General features: G+C 42.1%; 1 protein-coding gene across 1 annotated transcript in view; it reads left to right on the top strand.

The window, feature by feature from the left end:
* Positions 1 to 19,361, top strand: part of fhad1 (forkhead-associated (FHA) phosphopeptide binding domain 1) — a 44,411-nt gene extending 25,050 nt beyond the window's left edge. The window contains exons 18-28 of the mRNA XM_082961498.1: positions 1,242 to 1,348; positions 2,022 to 2,181; positions 2,537 to 2,678; positions 7,290 to 7,362; positions 7,512 to 7,694; positions 8,510 to 8,589; positions 8,875 to 8,970; positions 9,317 to 9,543; positions 10,024 to 10,192; positions 15,363 to 15,443; positions 16,415 to 19,361. Coding sequence (XP_082817624.1) covers positions 1,242 to 1,348; positions 2,022 to 2,181; positions 2,537 to 2,678; positions 7,290 to 7,362; positions 7,512 to 7,694; positions 8,510 to 8,589; positions 8,875 to 8,970; positions 9,317 to 9,543; positions 10,024 to 10,192; positions 15,363 to 15,443; positions 16,415 to 16,588 — 1,492 coding nt within the window. The 3' untranslated portion in view covers positions 16,589 to 19,361. The remainder of the gene's footprint in view (positions 1 to 1,241; positions 1,349 to 2,021; positions 2,182 to 2,536; positions 2,679 to 7,289; positions 7,363 to 7,511; positions 7,695 to 8,509; positions 8,590 to 8,874; positions 8,971 to 9,316; positions 9,544 to 10,023; positions 10,193 to 15,362; positions 15,444 to 16,414) is intronic.
* Positions 19,362 to 24,354: the final 4,993 nt, after the last annotated feature.

The following is a 24,354-nucleotide window of genomic DNA, read 5'->3' as shown; positions in this document are numbered from 1 at the left end:
GAGGGACCTTACCACATTTTATAGTAAATCTGATGCAATACATCAACAGTTTTGATTGTAAATCATAATGTATGCAACCTCCAAATGTTTTAATGTAAGGTTATTCACCTTAGATGCTGTCTCTGTGTATTCACACCATGGTATTTCTTGCCATCTTGCACAAAGGAGTGACGTCATCACTCAGCAAACATCCCCATGCTCACACTGTGCTTTCCTCATGAATAATTCATGAGGCCAGAAATATATGCATGAGTCATGACTAATGACTCTGATATATATGATCCATATAGTGATCAGTCTGTGAAACTACCCTCTTGTCTCAAACCAAGCGGAGGATTACTTCTGAAGGCCCAGGCACTGATTCCTAAATGTAATCTGAGGTCTTCTTATCCCATCCCATGTGTGCCACTGCATTCCAGTTAAAGATAAGCATATGAGAGTCCCTGGTGTCCTTTTCTGAACACACAGTATAGTACAGCTACAGTGCAGCATGTGTCTTTTAAATCTTAGATTAATGATCATGCAGACTTGTTTTTTACAGCTAATTTAGGTGCTCATATTACCACAGTTACCAGAAGTCCCCACAAGAATAGTAAACTAACAAACTTTTGACCAACTGGGGACTTTTTGTTAGTTCCCACAAGGTCAAATGCTATTTCTAGGGGTTTAGGGTTAAGGTTAGAATTAGTGTTAGGTTAAGGGTTAGGAGCTAGGGTTAGTTTTAGGGTTAGGAGCTAGGGTTAGGTTTAGGATTAGGGTTAAGGTTAGGTTTTCAGGTTAGGGTTAGGCTACGGGTTAAGGTACGGGTTAGGTTTAGGGTTAGGGTTAAGGTTAGGTTTTCAGGTTAGGGTTAGGGTACGGGTTAGGGTTAGGGTTAAGGTTAGGTTTTCAGGTTAGGGTTAGGCTACGGGTTAGGGTTCGGGTTATGTTTAGGTTTAGGGTTAGGGTTAAGGTTAGGTTTTCAGGTTAGGGTTAGGCTACGGGTTAGGGTACGGGTTAGGTTTAGGGTTAGGGGTTAGGGACTGCGTGTGTGTGCGTGCGGGTGCATGTGCATGTGTCCGTAGTGAAGCTGTGGAATTATGAGTAAGTGGATTAATCAGGCTAAACATGGTCAAACATTCTACTGAGGAAGCCCCAGTTTGGGGTCGAAACGTGTGCAGATTTACTTTTTGTTCAACCATTCCATATTTCTAGTAGCACTAAAATATCTCCTCTTTTTTTCCTTGTTCTCATCTCTCCAGGGCAGACTTGGCCCAGTCTCAGCTGGAAACATGTAGCCAGGGTGACCTCATCGTGGCTTTGAGTCGTGACCTGGCTGCAGCCAATGCCAGGATAACAGACATGACAGGTGCAATCTCACATGTTGATCCATCCCTTCAGTATATTATGGTTTTCTCATTTATTACATACTGCTGAAATAATGGCAGTATGTAAATGATACAATGATACAAAGAATATTGAAAGCAAGGTGTGGTTTCTTAGTTAATTAAGCAATGAAGATACCATCATGCTTAGGGTCATGTATAAAAATGCTGGGCTGGCCATTATATTGGCTGCCATGGCTATGCCCCCATAGAATGACAATGCCCCCATCCACTGGGCACAAGTGGTCACAGAATGATTTGATGAGCATAAAAACAATGTAAACCAAATGCCATGGCTGCCTCAGTCACCAGATCTCAACCCAATTGAACACTTATGGGAGATTCTGGAGCGGCGCCTGAGACATTGTTTTTCACCATCAGCAAAACACCAAATTATGTTCTGTCTCGTGGTGGCCCAACGCTCTATTAAGACACTTTATGTTGGTGTTTCCTTTATTTTGGCAGTTACCTGGATATGTCAGATCACATTCAGAAGAAGCACATTTTTGTCTGATAACATAGCAATCTCGCATGGTGTGCGCTTGTGTGTGTGTGTGTGTGTGTGTGTGTGTGTGTGCGTGTGTGCGTGCGTGCGTGTGTGTGTGTGTTCGTGTGCGTGTGCGTGTGTGTGAATGCTTAACTGTGTGTATTCTGCAGGGGAGCTCAGTGAGCAGCAGAAACTACAGTTGGAGCAGCTTAAGGCTCTGGTTGTGGATCAGAGGGTCCAACTGAGCACTCTCACTCAGAAGCTAATGCTGATGTCACAACTCGTGGAGCAGAAAGGGGAGGAGCTTGAGAAAGTGAGGGATGAATTGAGGTAGGCCTGGGGTAGGTGCGGGGGGAGACATTTAAAGCTGAGGAGTGCGGTTACCAATCCCCATCGGTTACATTGGATTTGTAATGTGGAATCCTCAAATGTAATATCATATGTGTACAAATGTGAAGTACCAATACATTTAAACTCTCTCATGGTTTCTCTCCGCGATATAATGAAATTTTAGCAACAAAAAAAATATTTACCTTCAAATGGCATAAGTACAAAGTAATGTAGTATCTATGTTAGGGTCATTACGATAGCAAGCAGCCAGCCAGCATGTAGTGAAGAGCTGATGCGTTGTGTCCTATCGTATATTTTATGATTTGATTTGATCTAATGTGTTGTGTCCTACCAGGCTTTGTCAGGTGGACCTGGAGAAGAGTCTCAGGGCAGAGAGAGAGATGAAGGAACAGAGGACACACCCAGAGCAGACCCAGCCTGTCCACTACTCTGTTGTTCCCTGCATACCACCACACACAAAGGCGAGTGGAATAACATAAAGGCCCATATTCACAAAGAGTCTCAGAGTAGGAGTGCTGATTTAGGATCAGTTTTGCCTTTTAGATTATAATGAGTGAACCCAAAGGGGAACCTGATCCTTGTACTCCCTCATCTGAGACGCTTTAGGAATACAGGACCAGTGGTGTACACCTCTGGTCCTCGAGGGCCGCCGTGTCTCCTGGCTTTTGGTGAACTGGTTGATTTAGATTTAGACCAGGGACACCAGGTGTTTGTAGCCTGGTCCCTGATGTGTATGTGCTGTCTCATCGACTCAAACAGTGGTTATCATGCCAGACAACAACCATAGGAGTTGACTATGCTATAAAGGACAAACATATCTGGGACCAGGCTAAGAAGATTGCACTCTCCAGCCGCATTGATCAACTGAAGGCAAGAGAGGAATCAAATGAAGCACGAGGCACACAACAATATGGAAAAGATTTGCAGCATCATAGGTTCACCACACATACACTTGAATACGTTACTGAAAAAAAGAGGTCTGATATTTAGCTGTCTGGTTCAGTAAACGCTGGAGGGTGCCTCTGTTTCCTCAGAGAAAAGCCCGTTTGAACAGGTTCTGCTGATAATGATCTTGTGCTGTGGTGCCACGCCTCTAACTCAGTACAATCAACACTCAGAGGAAGAGACCATCTCCTGTTCCCCCTCCTATCAGGACACTGGAGAAGCAGGAGATACATTATATGACATTGTGCATCACTATGTTTAATGGCATGTGCCTCGCATCCTGACAACACACTTGCATGTAAAGCAGCACCTTGTCGTAAACCATAGCAACAGTACAGTACAACATGACACGACTCCTCTGTATTCCCCAGGGCGCTCATTTATCTGCTGTTTGTCTCTCTAAATGGAAAATAGAGGGCCTCAACAGCTTCGTACTGCCCAGACATGATTTAGGCTTGTGTTTGTTACACAAACTGTATTTGTGTGTGTGTGTGTGTGTGTGTGTGTGTGTGTGTGGTGTGTGTGTGTGTGTGTGTGTGTGTGTGTGTGTGTGTGTGTGTGTGTGTGTGTGTGTGTGTGTGTGTGTGTCACTCAATCACTCACTCACTTCTACAACATAGCCATTCAGACTCTTGTTTTAGTACTCGTGTTATAGTCAATAGGCCCACTACAGTGTAGTGAGGATCAGGAACATTGCATTGTGTCAGTAGGTGATGCATTCGAACTTGCTGACTCACACAACAGACCACAATGACAGGCGTTGTGTCCCTGAGTGTGTTTCATACGATCAGCCACAGATCTGCAGTGAAGGACACTTGGCTGGAAAGGAGCTCAAGTCAACATCCACCGAGTCATTGAACTCAATGGAGGTGCATTTCTATGCATTTTTGACAAGTCAATATAATTTCCTTCGATTTCACTCATAGCAACACAAAGAAATCACACGTCATAGTCTAGTAAGAGCTTGGATCTTTTCATAAAGCACAGCCAAAAATAATCTCAACCTGCAAGATGCCAGCAGTCAAATGATTTGCGCATTAACAGAAGTGCCATTGGTTGATATGAGTCCAAAACACAAATCTGAAACCTTAATTGTATAAAGGAATATTAGTGGATGTATAGCCATGATACCAGAGAATGGAGAATGAAATATAATAGATTAAAATATAAATTGACCCTCCTTTGGCAGCAATAACCTCAATCAAAACGTTTTCTGTAGTTGCAGATCAGACCTGCACAACAGTCAGGAGGAATTTTGGACCATTCCTCTTTACAAAACTGTCTCAGTTCAGCAATATTCTTGGGGTGTCTGGTGTACACTGCTCTCTTGAGGTCATGCCACAGCATCTCAATCGAGGTCAGGTCTCTGACTGGGCCACTCCAGAAGGCATATTTTCGTTTGTTGAAGGCATTCAGTTGTTGATTTAATTCTGTGTTTTGGGTCGTTGTCCTGACATCGGCATCACCCAACTTCTGTTGAGCTTCAATTGGCGGACAGATAGCCTTACATTCTCCTGCAAAATGTCTTGATAAACTTGGGAATTCATTTTTCTGTTGATGATAGCTAGCTGTCCAGGCCCTGAGGCAGCAAAGCAGCTCCAAACCATGATGCTCCCTTCACCATACTTTACAGTTGGGATGAGGTTTTGATGTTGGTGTGCTGTGCCTTTTTTTCTACACACATAGTTTTGTGTGTTCCTTCCAAACAACTCAGCTTTAGTTTCATCTGTCCACAGAATATTTTGCCAGTAACACTGTCGAACATCCAGATGCTCTTTTGCGAACTTCAGACGTGCAGCAATGTTTTTTTTGGACAGCAGTGGCTTCTTCCGTGGTGTCCTCCCATGAACACCATTCTTGTTTAGTGTTTTACGTATCATAGACTCGTCAACAGAGATGTTAGCATGTCCCAGAGATTTCTATGTCTTTAGCTGACACTCTAGGATTCTTCTTAACCTCATTGAGCATCCTGCGCTGTGCTCTTGCAGTCATCTTTGCAGGACAGCCACTCCTAGGGAGTGTAGCAACAGTGCTAAACTTTCTCCATTTATAGACAATTTGTCTTACCGTGGACTGGTGAACATCAAGGCTTTTTAGAGATACTTTTTAACCCTTTCCAGCTTTATGCAAGTCAACAATTCTTAATCTTGGGTCTTATGAGATCTCTTTTGTTCGAGGCATGGTTCACATCAGGAAATGCCTCTTGTGAATAGCAAACTCAAATTTTGCGAGTGGTTTTTATAGGGCAGGGCAGCTCTAACCAACATCTCCAATCTCATCTCAATGATTGTACTCCAGGTTAGCTGACTCCTGACTCCAGTTAGCTTTTGGAGAAGTCATTAGCCTAGGGGTTCACATACTTTTTCCAACCTACACTGTGAATGTTTAAATTATATATTCAATATAGACAAGAAAAATACAAGAATTTGTGTTATTAGTTTGTCTATTGTTGTGACTTAGATGAAGATCAGATGCAATTTTATGACCAATTTATGCAGAAATCCAGATATTTCCTAAGGGTTCACATACTTTTTCTTGCCACTTTAGTTTCCGACAGTGTAGCAATATCTAACAAGTAATATCTAGCAATTCCACAACAGATACCTAATACACACAAATCTAAGTAAAGGAATGGAATAAGAATATATAAATATAAATATATGGATGAGCAATGACAGAGCGGCATCGGCTAAGATACAATATATAGTATAGAATACAGTATATACATGAGTAATGCAAGATATGTAAACATTATTAAAGTGGCTTATTAAAGTGACTAGTGTTCCATTTATTAAAGTGGCCAGTGATTTCAAGTCTGTATGTGGACAGCAGCGTCTCTGTGCTAGTGATGGCTGTTTAACAGTCTGATGGCCTTGAGATAGAAGTTGTTTGTCTGTCACTCTGTCCCTGCTTTGATGCACCTGTACTGACCTCACCTTCTGGATGCTAGCGGGGTGAACAGGCAGTGGCTTGGGTGGTTGTTGTCCTTGATGATCTTGTTGGTCTTCCTGTGACATCAGGTGCTGTAGGTATCCTGGAGGGCAGGTAGTTTGACCCCGGTGATGCGTTATGCAGACCGCACCGTTCTCTGGAGAGCCCTGCGGTTGTGGGCGGTGCAGTTGCCGTACCAGGCGGTGATACAGCCCGACAGGATGCTCTCAATTGTGCATCTGTAAAAGTTTGTGAGGGTTTTAGGTGGCAAGCCAAATTTCTTCAGCCTCCTGAGGTTGAAGAGGCGCTGTTGCCTTCTTCACCACACTGTCTGTGTGGGGGGCCACTTCAGTTTGTCCGTGATGTGTACGCCAAGGAACTTAAAACTTTCCACCTTCTCCACTGCTGTCCCATCGATGTGGATAGGGGGGTGCTCCCTCTGCTGTTTCCTGAAGTCCACGATCATCTCTTTCGTTTTGTTGACGTTGAGTGAGAGGTTATTTTCCTGACACCACACTCCGAGAGCCCTCACCTCCTCCCTGGAGGCTGTCTCATCATTGTTGGTAATCTAGCCTACTACTGTTGTGTTGTCTGCAAACTTGATGATTGAGTTGGAGGCGTGCATGGCCACACAGTCATGGCTGAACAGGGAGTACAGGAGGGGGCTGAGCACGCACCCTTGTGGGGCCCCAGTGTTGAGGATCAGCGAAGTGGAGATGTTGTTTCCTACCTTCACCACCTGGGGCGGACCGTCAGGAAGTCCAGGACGCAATTGCACAGGGTGGGGTTGAGACCCAGGGCCTCAAGCATAATGATGAGCTTGAAGGGAACTATGGTGTTGAATGCTGAGCTGTAGTCAATGAACAGCATTCTTACATAGGTATTCCTCTTGTCCAGATGAGATAGGGCAGTGTACAGTGTGATGGCGATTGCATCATCTGTGGACCTATTGGGGCGGTAAGCAAATAGAAATGGGTCTAGGGTGACAGGTAAGCTGGAGGTTATATGATTCTTGACTAGTCTCTCAAAGCACTTCATGATGACAGAAGTCAGTGCTACGGGGCGATGGTCATTTAGTTCAGTTACCTTTGCATTCTTTGGTACAGGAACAATGGTGGCCATTTTGAAGCATGTGGGGACAACAGACTGGGATAGGGAGAGATTGAATATGTGTCCAGCTGCATTCTAAACCTTTGGGGTCTTCTTTTCAGTGTGAGAGGCTCAACTCGTCCTCCTACTTTGTACTTACCACTCTTCAGCATTATACACATACTCAATCATTTGGTGATGCATCCAGCTCTTCCTTCATGTCAATTGACTTTTTGGCTACAACCATAGTCCACTTAGTGTTGTCCTCCACCTCTACCTCTGAGTTGTGAAATCCTGAGCTGAAACTCTCAGAGGAAAAACTCTAGACCCTATCATGAGTTAAGAATATGATTCAAACGTCATTTTTTTCTCCCTTTGTGTCCAGGAAATGGCCACTGTCACCGCTCCTGCCAAGAAGGGGTCAAAGTCCAGAGGTTATCGACACAAGGAGGTGATTCAGCATCAGAGGGAGGCTCTGTCAGAGATGAGGGGCAGGATCGGAGCCTTGGAGCAAACATGGCCCCTGAGTAAGCAAGGTCAAAACTTTATGAATATAGAAAGAAAGCTTGCACACAGCATGTTTTGCTCCCATGTGATGTAATTGAACACGGCAAAGTGTCACGGTTGTTGTCGGATATAGACCAAAATGCAGCGGGGAAATGTGCACTCATCTTCTTTATTATAAACGGACAAGAAGGAGAACCAAAATAAACACATACACAAATAAAACACAACGACTAATCACATGCTGGTAAGGCACAAGGCTATACACAGAACAATCTCCCACAAAGCACTCAAAAAAACACATACCTATATATAGGACTCTCAATCAGAGGCAACTAGAAAACGCCTGCCTCCAATTGAGAGTCCAACCCCAATTAACAAAACATAGAAATACAAAAGACTAGACAGAACATAGAAATACACTAACATAGAACAGTGCCCAAAAACCCCCGGAATACATAAATCAAATACCCTACTAAACAAACCACCACCCTGAACCACATAAAACAAATACCCTCTGCCACGTCCTGACCAAACTACAATAACAAATAACCCCTATTACTGGTCAGGACGTGACACAAAGGCTATTGCAGGATACATTAGGGCAGGGACCAGGGGCCCTAAGACCCCATATCAGATTATCTCAGATAACAAAAAGAAGTGGGGAAAGTACTTTTTTAAATATACTGTTTTTGTGCTGCTCCCCATCTCTATGCCTTGGTCAATGTCATTGTACATTGTCTATATATGTATTTAAATTACTTAGGAGACTATAAAAATGTATGTCCTCCAAAGTGTTCCTCTTCTCTGATATTTGGGTAACTGTTTGTTCCCTCAGAGCGCTTCACCCAGCAGGGGGCACCTAAGAAACAAGCAGGGAGTGAGGCGGGGAAACTCAGCACACCGAGGTCTGCAGTGGTAAGCACCTGACCTAGCCTGGTCTCATAGACTAACCGTAACATAGTAACCGTAAATCCGGGAACTCAAATTAGTAGGATATGATTCGTTTGGTATGGTTACATAAGACAGATGGTTTCTTATTTTCTTTTCCATTGCTAAATGTATTAAAAGTTTTTCATTAAATGCACCCAATGAACACATCCCAATACTCACTCTGCTGAGAAATTCATCTTAATGCCTATGACTATGATTATCAACGTAGTATTGTGTAATGTCATATGTTACATGATCATTTCAATCTAGAGTGGCTGGCCGCTCTCTGTAGCATTGGGGGAGGAGACCCTGGAGCGCACAGCCAGACTGGACCTATCAGACGCCCTGGACCTCAGCGAGAGGACAGTGAGTGGAAGGATGCTGTCAGGTGGAGAGTGTGGGTGGCTATGACAGCTATATGACATTTAGCAGAATGTATCCCCATTGCCATCTACGGGTGACTGGGCTGCAGTGTTCTTCAATTCTAACCCAAGAGAGCTACAGGGTGTGCAGGTTTTTGTCCTAGCCCAGCACCTACTTGATTAAACTAAATCATCAATTACTCCTCTCATTCTGTCTTTGTCTCTCTCTCTCTATTTTTCTCTCTATTTTTCTCTCTCTCTCTCTCTATTTTTTTTTCTCCCTCTCTCTATTTCTCTCTCTCTCTCTCTCTCTCTCTCTCTCTCTCTCTCTCTCTCTCTCTCTCTCTCAGTACCTGGATCTGGCACGGGCGCTGTGCAAGGCTCTGGAGTTGAGCGAGGGCCAGCTGCATGGGTGTGTGTCCCTGCAGCACCTGCCCCAGGAGGAGAGGGCCAGTCTGGCTTCTTTGCGTCACGCAGACCTGGAGCTGCTCCGGAGCTGCATGGCCCTACAGCACAGCCAGGCCCAGCGAAGTGAAACCCTACTGCAGCAGCAGCATAGAGAAATGACTACTCTCAGGTAGGGAAGTAAAAGAAGGGAATACAGGGCCATGAAATAGATCCCTTTCCTCAATAGTGAATTTTCATGAAATTGCTACAAATATGCCACTTTGCAGACACTTTTATCCAAAGCAATATACAGTACAGTGAGTGCATATATTTTTATAATGTGTATGTAATCCCTGCAGAAATTTTAACAAATAACTTGGCATTGCTAGCACCACACTCTTACCAACCAATCACCCGCTAGCTGCTTCAATAGTAATTAAGTTATAAGAGAGATGCTACTGTAGGAGCAACACAAAGAGTCAACTATTTATTTGGCCTACTTTTATTGGTTGGTGTTTACGTAATGTGTTGACTCATTTGATTGATGAGTAGAAAACCCACCTGCCTCAAGTGACTTGAAACAGGATTGTAGTTAGGGTGATTTGATCATTGATAAGTGTCTGTATTACGTCTGTCCTCCCCCTCTGCTACCCTCCCCTCCCCCGCCCAGGGAGAGCCAGGCGGCGGGTCAGCAACTCCAGTCCAGGCTGGATATGCTGAGGACCGAGCTGGAGACGGAGAGCCAAGAGAGCTCCCTGCTCCGTGAGGCCTTGCGCCACACCCAGAGTCGTCTGGAACATGAGATAGACGTAAACACCAGGGCCGTAAAGAGCCGTAAGGTATAGAAGTAGTAGAGCGGAGTGAAACACTCAACGAACCCAGAAGCCTATTTGTTTTGTAACACATATTCACCTTGATGTACAATAGGCTGGACCAGGAGATCGGCCTTAACACCAGGGCCGTAAAGAGCCGTAAGCTATAGAAAGTAGCCTAGTAAAACGGAGTTCAACAGTCCAACCCACGGGGTGATTTGCTTTGTAACACCTAAAATCTATCTAGTCCAGCTAGCTAAACTTTGCTGGGTACCTGACTGTTTCTGCTTCATCAATGTTACTACTTCCAGGTATGCATGCATAGGTAGTATTTGGAAAATAACAGCTGTGGTAAAATTCTTACGGACGGTGCCGTTGAATCCCAGTCATGGTATGGTAGGAATAGTGTAATTTACCTGGGGCCATTATTAACAGAACAGATACAAGAACCTCATACTTTTGTTCCAGGTAATTTGCCCACCCTCAGACAAGCTATGCTGAGTCCATTGAAAATGGACATGACTAGTCGATTGCCCACTAAGCAAGTCCACAGACAGACAGACAGACAGACAGACAGACAGACAGACAGACAGACAGACAGACAGACAGACAGACAGACAGACAGACAGACAGACAGACAGACAGACAGACAGACAGACAGACAGACAGAGACAGACAGACAGACATAGCATTTATTGGGCCCTTCCTCAGGCTTTGTTGTGCTGTTCAAGCATGTATGGATTGATCAAAAATCGATTGATCAAACGTAAGTGCTTAAGTAAGGTAAATTTCCTCCATCTACTGTATAATCAAGTAGATAGAAAGCTAACTTGGAACAATCTTAGGAGATGCTGATGGTGTCTCATTGGGACGCAGAATGGCAATTGACCGTAGGGCTGAACCTATAACCTAAGGCTCATTATTACATACAGTATGAGTCAATAGCATCTACAGTACCAGTGTTCATACAAGCATATACAGTGCATTCGGAAAATATTCAGACCCCTTGACTTTTTCCACATTTTCTTACATTAGAGTCTTATTCTAAAATTGATTAAATCGGGGGGGTTTTCGTTATCAATCTAGACACAATACCCCATAATGACTTGGTGGTTCCAAACTTCTTCCATGTAAGAATGATGGAGGACACTATGTTCTTGGGAACCTTACATTTTCCATTTTAGTCATTTAGCAGACGCTCTTATCCAGAGCGACTTACAGTAGTGATTGCATGCATTTCATACATTTCATTTCACACATTTTTTGTTTTTGTTTTTGTACTGGCCCCCCGTGGGAATCGAACCCACAACCTTCAATGCTGCATAAAAATTGTGCCTCGACACAATCCTGTCTCTGAGCTCTACGGACAATTCATTCAACCTCATGGCTTGGTGTTTACTCTGACATGCACTGTCAGCTGTGGGACCTAATATAGACAGATGTGTGCCTTTCCAAATCATGTCCAATCAATTGAATTTACCACAGGTGGACTCCAATCAAGTTGTTGAAACATCTCAAGTATGATCAATGGAAACAGGATTTATCTGAGCTCAATTTGGAGTCTCATAGCAAAGGGTCTGAATACTTCTGTAAATAAGGTATTTCTGTTTTTAGGTTTAATACATTTGCTAAAAATTCTAAAAACCTGTTTTTGCTTTTTCATTATGGGGTATTGTGTGTAGATTGCTGAAAAAATAAATATTGAATCCATTTTAGAATAAGGCTGTAACGTAACAAAATGTGGAAAAAGTCAAGGTGTCTAAATACTTTCCGAAGGCACTTATAGAATATGTTACACAGCCATCCTCTTAAAGATTGGACCCTTTTTTTTCAATTTTCGCCTAAAATTACATTCCCAAATTTAACTGCCTGTAGCTCTGGACCTAAAGCAAGGATATGCATATTCTTGATACCATTTGAAAGGAAACACTTTGAGGTTTGTGGAAATGTGAAATTAATGTTAGAGAGTATAACACATTATATCTGGTAAAAGATAATACAAAGAAAAAAACATGTGTTTTTTACATCTTTGAAATGCAAGAGGAAGGCAAAATGTAATATTCCAGATTAGGCGCAATTTAGATTTTGGCCACTAGCAGTGTATGTGCAAAGTTTTAGACTGATTAAATGAACCATTGCATTTCTGTTCAAAATGTTTTATCAAGACTGCCCAAATGTGCCTAATTAGTTTATTAATACATTTTCAAGTTCATAACTGTGCACTCTCCTCAAACAATAGCATGGTATTTTTTTCACTGTAATAGCTACTGTAAATTGGTCGGGTGCAGTTTGATTAACAAGAATTTAAGCTTTCTGTCCATATCAGATATGTCTATTAGAGGTCGGCCGATTATTGGAGGACCAAAAAAAGCCGATACTGATTAATCGGACGATTTTATTTATTTATTTATTTGTAATAATGACAATTACAACAATACTGAATGAACACTTATTTTAACTTAATATAATACATAAATACTATCAATTTAGCCTCAAATAAATAATGAAACATGTTCAATTTGGTTTAAATAATGCAAAAACAAAGTGCTGGAGAAGAAAGTAAAAGTGCAATATGTGCCATGTAAAAAAGCTAACGTTTAAGTTCCTTGCTCAAAACATGAGAACATGTTAAAAGGAACCACCAGCTTTCATATGAGTCTTCAATATTCTCAGGTAAGAAGTTTTAGGTTGTAGTTATTATAAGAATTATAGGACTATTTCTCTCTATACGATTTGTATTTCATATACCTTTGACTATTGGATGTTCTTATAGGCACTTTAGTATTGCCAGTGTAACAGTATAGCTTCCGTCCCTCTCCTCGCTCCTACCTGGGCTCGAACCAGGAACACATCGACAACAGCCACCCTCGAAGCAGCGTTACCCATGTAGAGCAAGGGGAACAACTACTTCAAGTCTCAGAGCGAGTGACATTTGAAACGCTATTAGCGCGCACCCGCTAACTAGCTAGCCATTTTACATTGGTTACACAAGCCTAATCTTGGGAGTTGAGGAGTTGATAGGCTTGTCATAAACAGCGCAATGCTTGAAGAATTGCGAAGAGCTGCTGGCAAAGTGCACGAAGGTGCTGTTTGAATGAATGCTTACGAGCCTGCTGCTGCCTACCATCGCTCAGTCAGACTGCTCTATCAAATATCAAATCATAGACTTAATTATAACATAATAACACACAGAAATACGAGCCTTTGGTCATTAATATGGTCGAATCCGGAAACTATCATTTCGAAAACGAAACGTTTATTATTTCAGTGAAATACGGAAATGTTCCGTATTTTATCTAACGGGTGGCATCCCTAAGTCTAAATATTCCTGTTACATTGCACAACCTTCAATGTTATGTCATAATTATGTACAAATCTGGCAATTAATTACGGCCTTTGTTAGGAATAAATGGACTTCACACAGTCCGCAATGAGCCAGGCGGCCCAAACTGCTGTATATACCCTGACTGCTTGCACGGAACGCTAGAGAAGTGACACAAATTCATGTTAGCAGGCAATATTAACTAAATATGCAGGTTTCAAAATATATACTTGTGTATTGATTTTAAAGAAAGGCATTGATGTTTATGGTTAGGTACATTGGTGCAACGACAGTGCTTTTTTCGCAAATGCGCTTGTTAAATCATCACCCGTTTGTCGAAGTAGGCTGTGATTCGATGAGAAATTAACAGGCACTGCATCGATTATATGCAACGCAGGACACGTTAGATAAACTAGTAATATCATCAACCATGTGTAGTTAACTAGTGATTATGTTAAGATTGATAGTTTTTTATAAGATAAGTTTAATGCTAGCTAGCAACTTACCTTGGCTTCTTGCTGCCCTCGCGTAACAGGTAGTCAGCCTGCCATGCAGGCTCCTCGTGGAGTGCAATGTAAGGCAGGTGGTTAGAGCGTTGGACTATTAACCGGAAGGTTGCAAAAACGAATCCCCGAATCCCCCCTAAACAAGACAGTTAACCCCCGTTCCTAGGACGTCATTGAAAATAAGAATGTGTTCTTAATCTGACTTGCCTAGTTAAATAAAGGTGTAAAAATATTATAATTTTTTTCAATAAAAAACTGCAATTCGGTGGCCAAAAATACCGATTACCGATTGTTATGAAAACTTGAAATCGGCCCTAATTAATCGGCCATTCCGATTAATCGGTCGACCTCTAATGTCTATGTCCTGGGAAATGTTCTTGTTACTTACAACCTCGTGCTAATCACATTGACCTACGTTAGCTCAACCATCCCGTGGGGGGGGGAACACCGATCCTGTAGAGGATATAGTAGTCCAAAATGGTATTCTATGCAACAGCAATTATGTGTCAAATGACAGTTTGTGCCATGTCTTACAGTGGACAGTAGGATGTCATAACTTGACACTTTAAAAAGGCTTTATACTCTGTGTATGAGTAGTATGGGACATGGCCTAATCGAGTGTGATTGTGAACTAATGTTTAAAACAGCCATTTTATTCAACAGTAGATACTAGATTAAAAAAATGACTAAAATATAAAAAAAATAAAAATACTGTGTCTGCCAAAAGGCAATATGCTTTTACAGTGAATTTTAGAGTGGCCAAACTTTTATTTTCCACAGTCATGTTAATAAAACAACCGTGATTCCAGTCATCATAGTGGCCATTCTCTGGTTGTTTGTTAGCATAGTGCCGTTCATGTAAAGATACTGTAAGTAAACAGATCTGTAATTGAAAGGTACACTGTGGCACCCCGGGCCCGTCTGTCTCACTGTGTGGTTAAGCTTAATATCCCATATCCATGATTAAGATGGACTCAGCTTAATGTGTCATTATGAATCAGGGTGAGGATTGGTATCAGCAGCATGTTTTCAGCATAATATAGCAAGTATTCAGCATAACCTTAATTAAGCGTTAAAAAGCTTCATATTAATAGCACTATCTTTATGGCAAGATCTGATGTGAAAAGATCTGATCTGATTGATCAAAATACCAATTAGTGGAAAAAAGAACAGAGTTGCGCTGCCTGTCTAAACGCAGTCTTTGTTTGCTCTCCTCCCTTTGCACCCTCCCCTCTCTTCTCCTCTATTCCCTAATTCCTTCTTAACCTCCCTCCCTCCTTTCTCCCTCTCAAACCCCTCTCTTCCCTCCCTTTCATCTCTCCTCCCCTCTGTGTCATATCTCCCTTTCCTCTCTCTCTTCCCTCCACAGGCAGTGAGTGTGGAGAAAGTCCAGAGGAGGAGTGGGAAGACAGCCTCTCACAGCTGTGTCCGTACTGAGGCCGGCGACAAGGTGAGCCAGATCCACAGCTGGATAGACAAACAGACACACTATTCCTCTGCTACTCATATCAAACCGTTAACATCCTAGATTTACAATTTACTAGCGTATGTTGCTTATCTGCTTGGTTCTGTTCCAAGGAAGTGGCTTTCAGATTAACTTTGTGATATTTAATGAATGATTATTTAACATCGTATCGTCATCCAGTATTGTCTCTCCTCTCCAGTCCTACCAAAAAAAAGAATTGGTGGTTCTGACTTGCTGCTACTCCACACAAAAATCACAGTTTGTTGTTTGAAGTAAACATACCCATCTAACTGTACCTCAAGTAGGCTATCTCTTTTCATGATCCTCATTACCTCAACCACTGGCTGCGTGAGTCCGTCTACCACACTAGCATAATCTGAAGATCAATAGAAATCTCACTGTCACCTATTAATAATTCACATGCACACAGAGGTGTAACACACACCCCCGCAGCCCCCGCTATTAGCTTTAAAACTGCAACATTTTCTCTCAGCCTGAGGGCAAAATGTATAGAATAGCAATAAATTATCTTTAAAACTGCTACATTTTCTCTCAGCCTCATGGAAAAATGTATAGAATAGCATGAGATTAGCTATAAAACTGCACATTTTTCTCTCTGCTTGCAAAACTGTGTTACTGCACGCACGCACACACATAACACAAACCCACACAAACACACACTACCATTGCAGCCCCCAGAAGTGTCAATTATAGTGGCTAATGCTAGTAAGGAGGGGGGCTAGTTCAGAGTATCTGATATGGTTGGATTGGAGAAATCAGTAGGGTGGAAACCATACCTTTTCTTATCCAATCAAATGAATGGTTACCTCAAGGAAGAGGGGAACGAAGGCTACATGTTGAAGGTATTCCAACAGGGCCCCTGTCTTCCTCTGCCAAAAACACATTTCCATGGACTGTATAGAAAATGGATTATTAAGTATTCTTCTTCTGAACAGGCGACAGCGAAGACATCAAGCCTGCTGGAGAGGCTGAAGAAGAGGGAGTACGAGGTGGAGACCCTGAAGAGGCAGCTGGGGAAGAAGGAGTTTGGCAAGATGGACTCCAAGCTAGAGCTGACCATTGTACAGCAGCAGCCTCAACAGGCCCCACCGCTGACAGAGTCCTCCTAATGTACTGTAATCCTGACCCGCTACACTGGAGTGACTGGACACCAGGGGCAAGGAGACTGGCTCAAGGGTCCTTTTGACTTGAACAGCAGAGGACACTCATTACTACGAGACTAGTGAACACTGCTAGTGTGCGTCACACCATAGAATTAGAAATACAGCACAGCAGGTCTACTAGAACTCACCTTCTTATTCAAGTCAGCGTCAGTCTATTTCATTGCATCACGTGTACTGTACCGCTGCTTCTGGCCATGAGGAAGTTTCTGCTGGTGGCTGTATATTACCACACATCAGAGCCATATGTTCTATATACTGTATAGCTCTACACCACATCGTAATGAGTGAATGCCTCTATAGAGATGATGGAATAGTCAATGCATGAGCATGTGGGTGCTAATGATGTGTGTTTCAAAGGCAGCTCTTCTCAGCTTCCCTCTGAGCTTTGAATGTAAAAAGTCTGTCGGGCTATATCTGCCACAGCTATATTCTTTTAGCCGGAACACTTCACCGCTCTTGTTCATCCATTCACCACGGAAAATGAGGCAGTCTTTATGCACGACAATACAAATGCTTTCTTCTGCAGACTTTTCTGCCGATTCAGTATAATATTTTGGTTGACACGTCATTGCGATATCTCAGCAGTAAAGAAAATGGCCAAGGCGTCCAATTTGAGCGGCTATTTCTGGAGTGTGTGTGTGCTACACTAACGACAGGAATATGCCCATGAACCGCAGATACAAAGAAAAAAGGAGTGTGTAATTCCTCCTATCTGCAGTAGACCTCCTCCCCCACTCCCGCCCTCCTCTCTATGCCTCGAGGTTATTGTGGTCCGTTATCGCAATGGGCAGAGAGAAAAGCTGATTCATTTATTCATCATCAGAGCCTTTTCTTGCTCACAGCAGCACACACCGTCACAAACACAGTCACGTGAGCATAGGATGAGAGAGAGTGGTTTGTGTGTATAGGTGCGTATGTGTATGTGGGAAGGTGTGAAAGGGTCAAGCGTGAGCGAGCATGCGCATCAATGTGTTGTTTTGAGTGCGTGTTTGTGACGTGTGGCAGTGTTCATGACGTGTGTGAGTGAGTAGACGTACGTGTGAGTCTGTCTCTGTTTGTGCATGTGATTGTGGATGTGTGCATGTGCAAAATCTATTATTCAGGATATTAATCCTCCATTGTTCTACATAAAGCAGATGCCACAGATAATAGAGCCAGTACATGGTTTGGTTTCTCTCTCTATTTGTTTGACTCAATTCCCATAAGGCGGAGTTCCCAAACTGGCAGCCGACCAAGTGATTTTATTTGGCCACCCAAGTTTTCTGAGAAATAAAAATAAAAAAGGTTTATAATTTTTACATTTTTTTATTGTTGGACATTAAAAGACTGTAAAAACACCAGCAAATCAGCTCGAAGTGATTTTAATTTTGGAAATCTGTTCCAAAGTAATCTCACGCATAATGGAGAGATATGTGATCGTATACAAATATAGGTTTGAAATTATTATGCTTTTGTGAAACATGATATCTGTTTGGGCTTCTTGCGATCAATTTGCAGTCTATTTCTAATTATGTTCCGGTCCCCTGACCGTCTGCTCAAGGAAAAATTGTCCCGCGGCTGAATCTAGTTGATGATCCCTGTCATAAGAGATAATGAGGGCTACTCCTAAAAAAGCTTCTTGTCTTCCTCACTCACTGACCCAGATTTGGTATTTTAGTGCATACAAGCAGATGGTACAATTGTTTGATGGTACAATGTTTCTTTGTTGCCTCTAGGCAAAAGGCTGCATCAGTCCGTCATCATTGCTCCTCTCTGATGTTTGCTATGGTCTACCTACCTCTATGGCCATGTGCATCAGTATAACTTCACCCCAATGCATTACTACTTGTTTCGGTGTCTTTCAGACATGTTTGTCACTCTATGCACTTTTGTTTTTATTGTCTGGACCATCACAGAAAAACCACTGATTCATCTCCAGAAGCCATTATAGTTTGTCTGCTTTCATTAATCAGGATCAATTATGTCTGTTTTTAACATGAGTATGTCACTCACTGGCATTGGTATGCCTTTGATTTCAGCTGGCAGTCCACAGCGCTGTGTTGAGTTGTTGCTAAATATATGTGTTGACCTCAGCAATTACTGCTCCTCCTCAGTCAGCCCCTTCTGAGTGGACACAACCAGCTAATTGGCACTGTGCAGATTCCAGTGTGTTCCTTAAAGGCACCATCTGGGATATTTCCTGCTGTTCAATGGTAACGTCAATCCATGATCTTGTTCTTGAGGAATGTAACTTAAACATTTTATGGCCTGTTAGTCCTTACTTTCGTAGCTGCGCCTATGAAGTTTAAGTCACAATGCTGCTGTTTGGGCTGAAACTAAACACCAGATTTTGGCTTTAATCTTTTTATAATCAGCAGAGTGGCCCTGGTTCACACCATTGCCTTCGCAAACAGCTAGCTCAGCCACAGTCTCAGTGGCTTCCAATAGCATTGCTGAGTCAAGCTTGACCTCTCCTCACTGCTCATTTACTTAAAGACTATTCTGTTTTGTTTTATTATAATGTAGGCTATCTGTGTTGAGATTCATTCACACAGAGTTTGTTAAAGCATTGAGGTTCAGTTGAACTACATCAGACAGTATAAATAAGTATAACGTATACATATGACAGTATACCTGTCTGGGGCGATGGCTAGAAATATTACTGTGTTTGTGATTGGTCAAAAGACATCCTAAATGCTTTACTGTATATGCATCACAATACAAAAACACTTGGGAACCACCTACTGTATCTTTCCAGACTGCTGCGTACTATAGGTACAGACCCTTATTCCTATTTTCAAGGGCATTGCTGAGTGTGTTAGAAGTGAGGTGGTATGTTAGGACAAGCGGTACACAAATATCATTTTTAAAACGCTTTGAACAGTATAGTGTCCACATTGTCTTATTTAATGTTGGTAATAAGGGTTTCATTACATGATATTTGATCAGATTCACCAAATCACACAAAAGTGTCTGTACTTTCTCCTAATATGAATGAATATTTTTCATCTTCATTGAATTAGGATATGATTATCTATTCATTTATGACATACACTCTTAGAATTAGTGGTGACTCAAGGAACCCCTAGAGTTCCTCAAGAAACCATTGCTAGTCAAAGGTTCATATTGGCACCTTTGGTTTGTTGAGGAGTTCTTGGAGGAACCTTTCATGTTTAAATGTCGCAGAGAGTTCATGGATGAACCCTGGACTGAAACCGTGGCTAAGTAAAGGTGTGGCTTTCAGATAGATCTTTTTAGGCCACCGGTGGGAGTAAGGCCACCCATGTCATTTCTGTTCATGTGTCCTGTTGTATTGTCATCAAATGTTAAGGTTGAACACTGACAGTTTTGTTGCTTCAATTAGGCTTACAGAGGTGTATGAGTTCCTCAAGAGCCTATGCAAATCCCAAAGTTGGAATAGTTACCACTTTATAAATATTCAAGGGAAATACAAATTTGCAGTGTACAAACTTAAAATGATGAACAGGAATGACATTTTCATACTTTTTGTTGGCCAAAAATAACTATTTGAAAGCCTCAAATAAGCCATGCCTCCAATCTTCTGATAAGCAGCCACTTCAACAATATATTATTACACTGAACAAAAATATAGATGCAACATGTAAAGTGTTTCATGAGCTGAAATAAAATGTATTTGTTTACATCCCTGTTAGTGAGCATTTCTCCTTTGCCAAGATAATCCATCCACCTGACAGGTGTGGCATATCAAGAGCTGCCACAGATGTCGCAAGTTTTGAGGGAACATGCTATTGTCATGTTGACTGCAGTAATGTCCACCAGAGCTGTTGCCAGAGAATTTAATGTTAATTTCTCTACCATAAGCCGCCTCCAAAGTCATTTTAGAGAATTTGGCAGTACTTCCCGCCAGCCTCGTAACCACAGACCACGTGTGACCACTCCAGCCCAGGACCTCCACATCTGGCTTCTTCACCTTTGGGATTGTCTGAGACCAGCCACCTGGACAGCTGATGAAACTGTGGATTTGCACAACCAAAGAATTTCTGCACAAACTGTCAGAAACCGTCTCAGGGAAGCTCATCTGCGTGCTCGTTGTCCTCACCAGGGACAGCAGTTCGGCGTCGTAACCGACTTCAGTGGGCAAATGCTCACCTTCGATGGCCACTGGCACACTGGAAAAGTGTGCTCTTCATGGATGAATCCCAGTTTCAACTGTACTGGGCAGATGGCAGACAGCATGCCGTGTGGGCGAGCGATTTGCTGATGTCAACGACGTGAACAGAGAGCCCCATGGTGGCGGTGGGGTTATGGTATGGGCAGGCATTATCTACGGGCAACGAACACAATTGCATTTTATCGATGGCAATATGAATGCACAGAGATACCGTGACGAGATCCTGAGGCCCATTGTCGTGCCATTCATTCGATGCCATCACCACATGTTTTAGCATGATAATGCATGGCCCCATGTCGCAAGAATCTGTACAGAATTCCTGGATGCTGAAAATGTCCCAGTTCTTCCATGACTTCAATACTCACCAGACATGTCAACCATTGAGCGTGTATGAAGGAGTGTTCCAGTTCATGCCAATATCCAGCAACTTCGCACAGCATTGAAGACGAGTGGGACAACATTCCACAGGCCACAATCAACAGCCAGATCAACTCTATGCTAAGGAGATGTCGTGCTGCATGAGGAAAATGGTGGTCACACCAGATACTGACAGGTTCTCTGATCCACGCCCCTATCTTTTTTTAAAGTATCTGTGATCAACAGATGCATATCTGTATTCCCAGTCATGTGAAATCCATAGATTAGGGCCTAATTTGTTTATTTCAATTGACTGATTTCCTTATATGAACTGTAACTCAGTAAAATCTTAGAAATTATTTAATGTTGCATTTGTATTTTTGTTCAGTGTAAAAAGGTACAACATTTAACCCCTCCCATCACAAAAAAGTTACGGTTTGAACCTTTACACGGGGATTCCTCAAATAGCCTTTTTGAATCGGAAAGGGTTGTTGGACATAAGGAATGGAAAAGGCTTTGTTAGACGAAAGATATAGGAACATGCACAGCCTGTTGTGTTCATTAATCACTGTGTCTAGTTATTATTTTACTGTTTGAAATTAAATAAGGTTTGTTATTGCACTTGGTCATGGAGAATACAGTATGCATACTAGATTTGCTTGTGGTACTTGGATCCATTTTTTCATTCAGTTGATTTATGATTATCGTTTTTCCATTTAGTATCACAATTATTATTGCAATGTATTGATAGTATTCATCCCTGTTTGCTTAATCAGTACTTCTACTTGTTTGTTCATCTCTTTGTGGTGCACTTAGAGATTGTTTAAATGACAATCACTGTCATTTGATTAAATATGTTATAAGCTGTTACTAAACTGTTACATTTCAAGACTTCCTTGCTTTTTTGTCATAATGGCTAAATTCCTTTTTCATCCGACAGTGATTTTGATACCATGGTATGAAGAGCTTTGATCTTTCCTCCCATCTCCCTTTCCTCTGTCGGAAATCCTCTCTATTTCTTGCTGCATTGCATTAGTTGAAACAAAGACTGTTCTCAGGGCAGGCCTGGTTGTAGCTAGATACTGTATGTTTGAGTTGGGTCAGGGAAAAAATGTGCATTTTATCTAGCCTTAATCTTTTTCCTAACCTTAACCTAATTCTCCTAACCTGTCACGTTAATTCTCCTAATCTGCCACGTTAATTCTCCTAACCTGCTGTGTAAGTTCTCCTAACCTGCTACAAAAAGTCACTTGTGCTAGTCAAAACCGGCAGATCTGCCCTGAGAACAGTCTTGGTTTCCACTAATGCGATACAGCTCTATTCTCTCCCGTCTCGCTCCATATATGGTGTGACTCAGGTAGAGTGGGTGTTGCTGGCTGAGGCAGCCCCTCCTTCATAGAAAACAGAGGAGATTCAGAGAAGCCAAGCCTCCCATGCGTGAGTCATAGCACATGACTCGGGTGCGTTCCTCTACTCAGTTGTGGCTGACGCCTGACAGATCTTAAAATACCTATCCAGACATTGTATCAGCTAACCACATCAAATGTTATAGCAATCTGTCAGTTGCAGGGGAACACGACCTCAGTCTGCTTATGGGTTTCAATTAGTTACCTGCACAAAACACCACATCTGCTGATCTATTAAAATGTGTAATTCCACTTGTGAACACAAATGTAGACCAGATTTTCTGTGTACAGAGCTACTGAATGGCAGATCTAGGCATTTATTTGAAAGGAGCGAGGGGAAGTAATTGAGTCATTTAAATATGCTTGGCAGACAGAGATTGGACTATAAACCTCGAAGACAGATTTATAATACCTTCCACATGTTGTCAGTGCAGCTAACTCTTTAATCTGTTACTATATTGTGGTGAATTCAGAGGGTAGCTCTGACTGGGACTCAAACCCGGGTCCATCAATTGTCAAGCCAACACCTTAACCATTACGCCATCAGGTAGGAACTGCTTAATGAGGTCGCTAGATGTTGTGTTAAGGTCGCTGCAATATTATAATACAGTTTGATACACAGTACAATTATGGCAGTTTAGATCAATTTAAAATCTACAAATGTTGTGCACAAATTTGTTTACATCCCTGTTAGTGAGCATTTCTCCTTTGCCGAGAAAATCCATCCACCTGACTGGTGTGGCATATCAAGAAGCTGATTAAACAGCATGATAATTACACAGGTGCACCTTGTGCTGTGGACAATAAAAGGCATTTCTAAAATGTGCAGTTTTGTTACACAACTCAATGCCACAGATGTCTCAAGTTTTGAGGGAGAGTGCAATTGGCATGTTGACTGCAGGAATGTCCACGAGATCTTTTGCCAGAGAATTGAATGTTAATTTCTCTACCGTAAGCTGCCTCCAACGTTGTTTTAGAGAATTTGGCAGTACATCCAACTGGCCTCACAACCGCAGACCACGTGTAACCACAATCATTCTGATTGGCTGTGCCTGGCTTCTTAGTGGGTGGGCCTGGCTCCCAAGTGGGTGGGCCTGTGCCCTCCCAGGCCCATCTATGGCTGCGTCCCTGCCCAGTCAGGTGAATTCAATAGATAAGGACCTATTTAATTGATTTAAATAGACTGATTTCCTTATATGAACTGTAACTCAGTCAAATTGTTGAATTTATTGCATGTTGCATTTATATTTTTGTTTAGTATTTCAAGTGTAGCTTTGAACGTTTATGGGCAGTGAGTTTTGTATACTACTAAAAGTGAGTGTATTCAAACTAAGTGATCATTTTGGCTGGCCATTTATGAATAGAGTAGGCAGAGTAGAGTAATCTGGTGTCGTGATTCCATGACACTATTCAAATGTATAACCTGCGTGTAAAGCGTCAGACAACGTTCCCATATTAAACACCTGTGTGGGGCAGGTATAACTTAATTTAGTGTGTGAACCATTCTGTATCTGCCTGACACAAAATATTATTATTGTAAAGGATGGGGATATGGTCTTTATCCATTGCGTGGACTATATTTATATTTTTGGGGTCATGGAATTTTATTTGCAGGCGCACGGTCATCATAGCACACTGTGGCAAAAAGGTGAAAACCCCTGTGAACGGAGAAGAGCTTTTGACACATATGTCAGGAATATGCAATAAATGTGCTATAATCTACATTTGGTGACGTTGGAAATTGTTGTCACGCGTCCCTTTAAAAGGCGTGGTGACGGGATTGAAAGCCAACCTACGTAGTTAGCTGTCAGCGTACT

Source organism: Salmo salar, chromosome 15, assembly GCF_965601325.2.
Source record: "Salmo salar chromosome 15, fSalSal1, whole genome shotgun sequence".
In the NCBI taxonomy this organism is placed as follows: Eukaryota; Metazoa; Chordata; class Actinopteri; order Salmoniformes; family Salmonidae; genus Salmo; species Salmo salar.
This window is presented reverse-complemented; position numbering and strand designations above follow the sequence as displayed.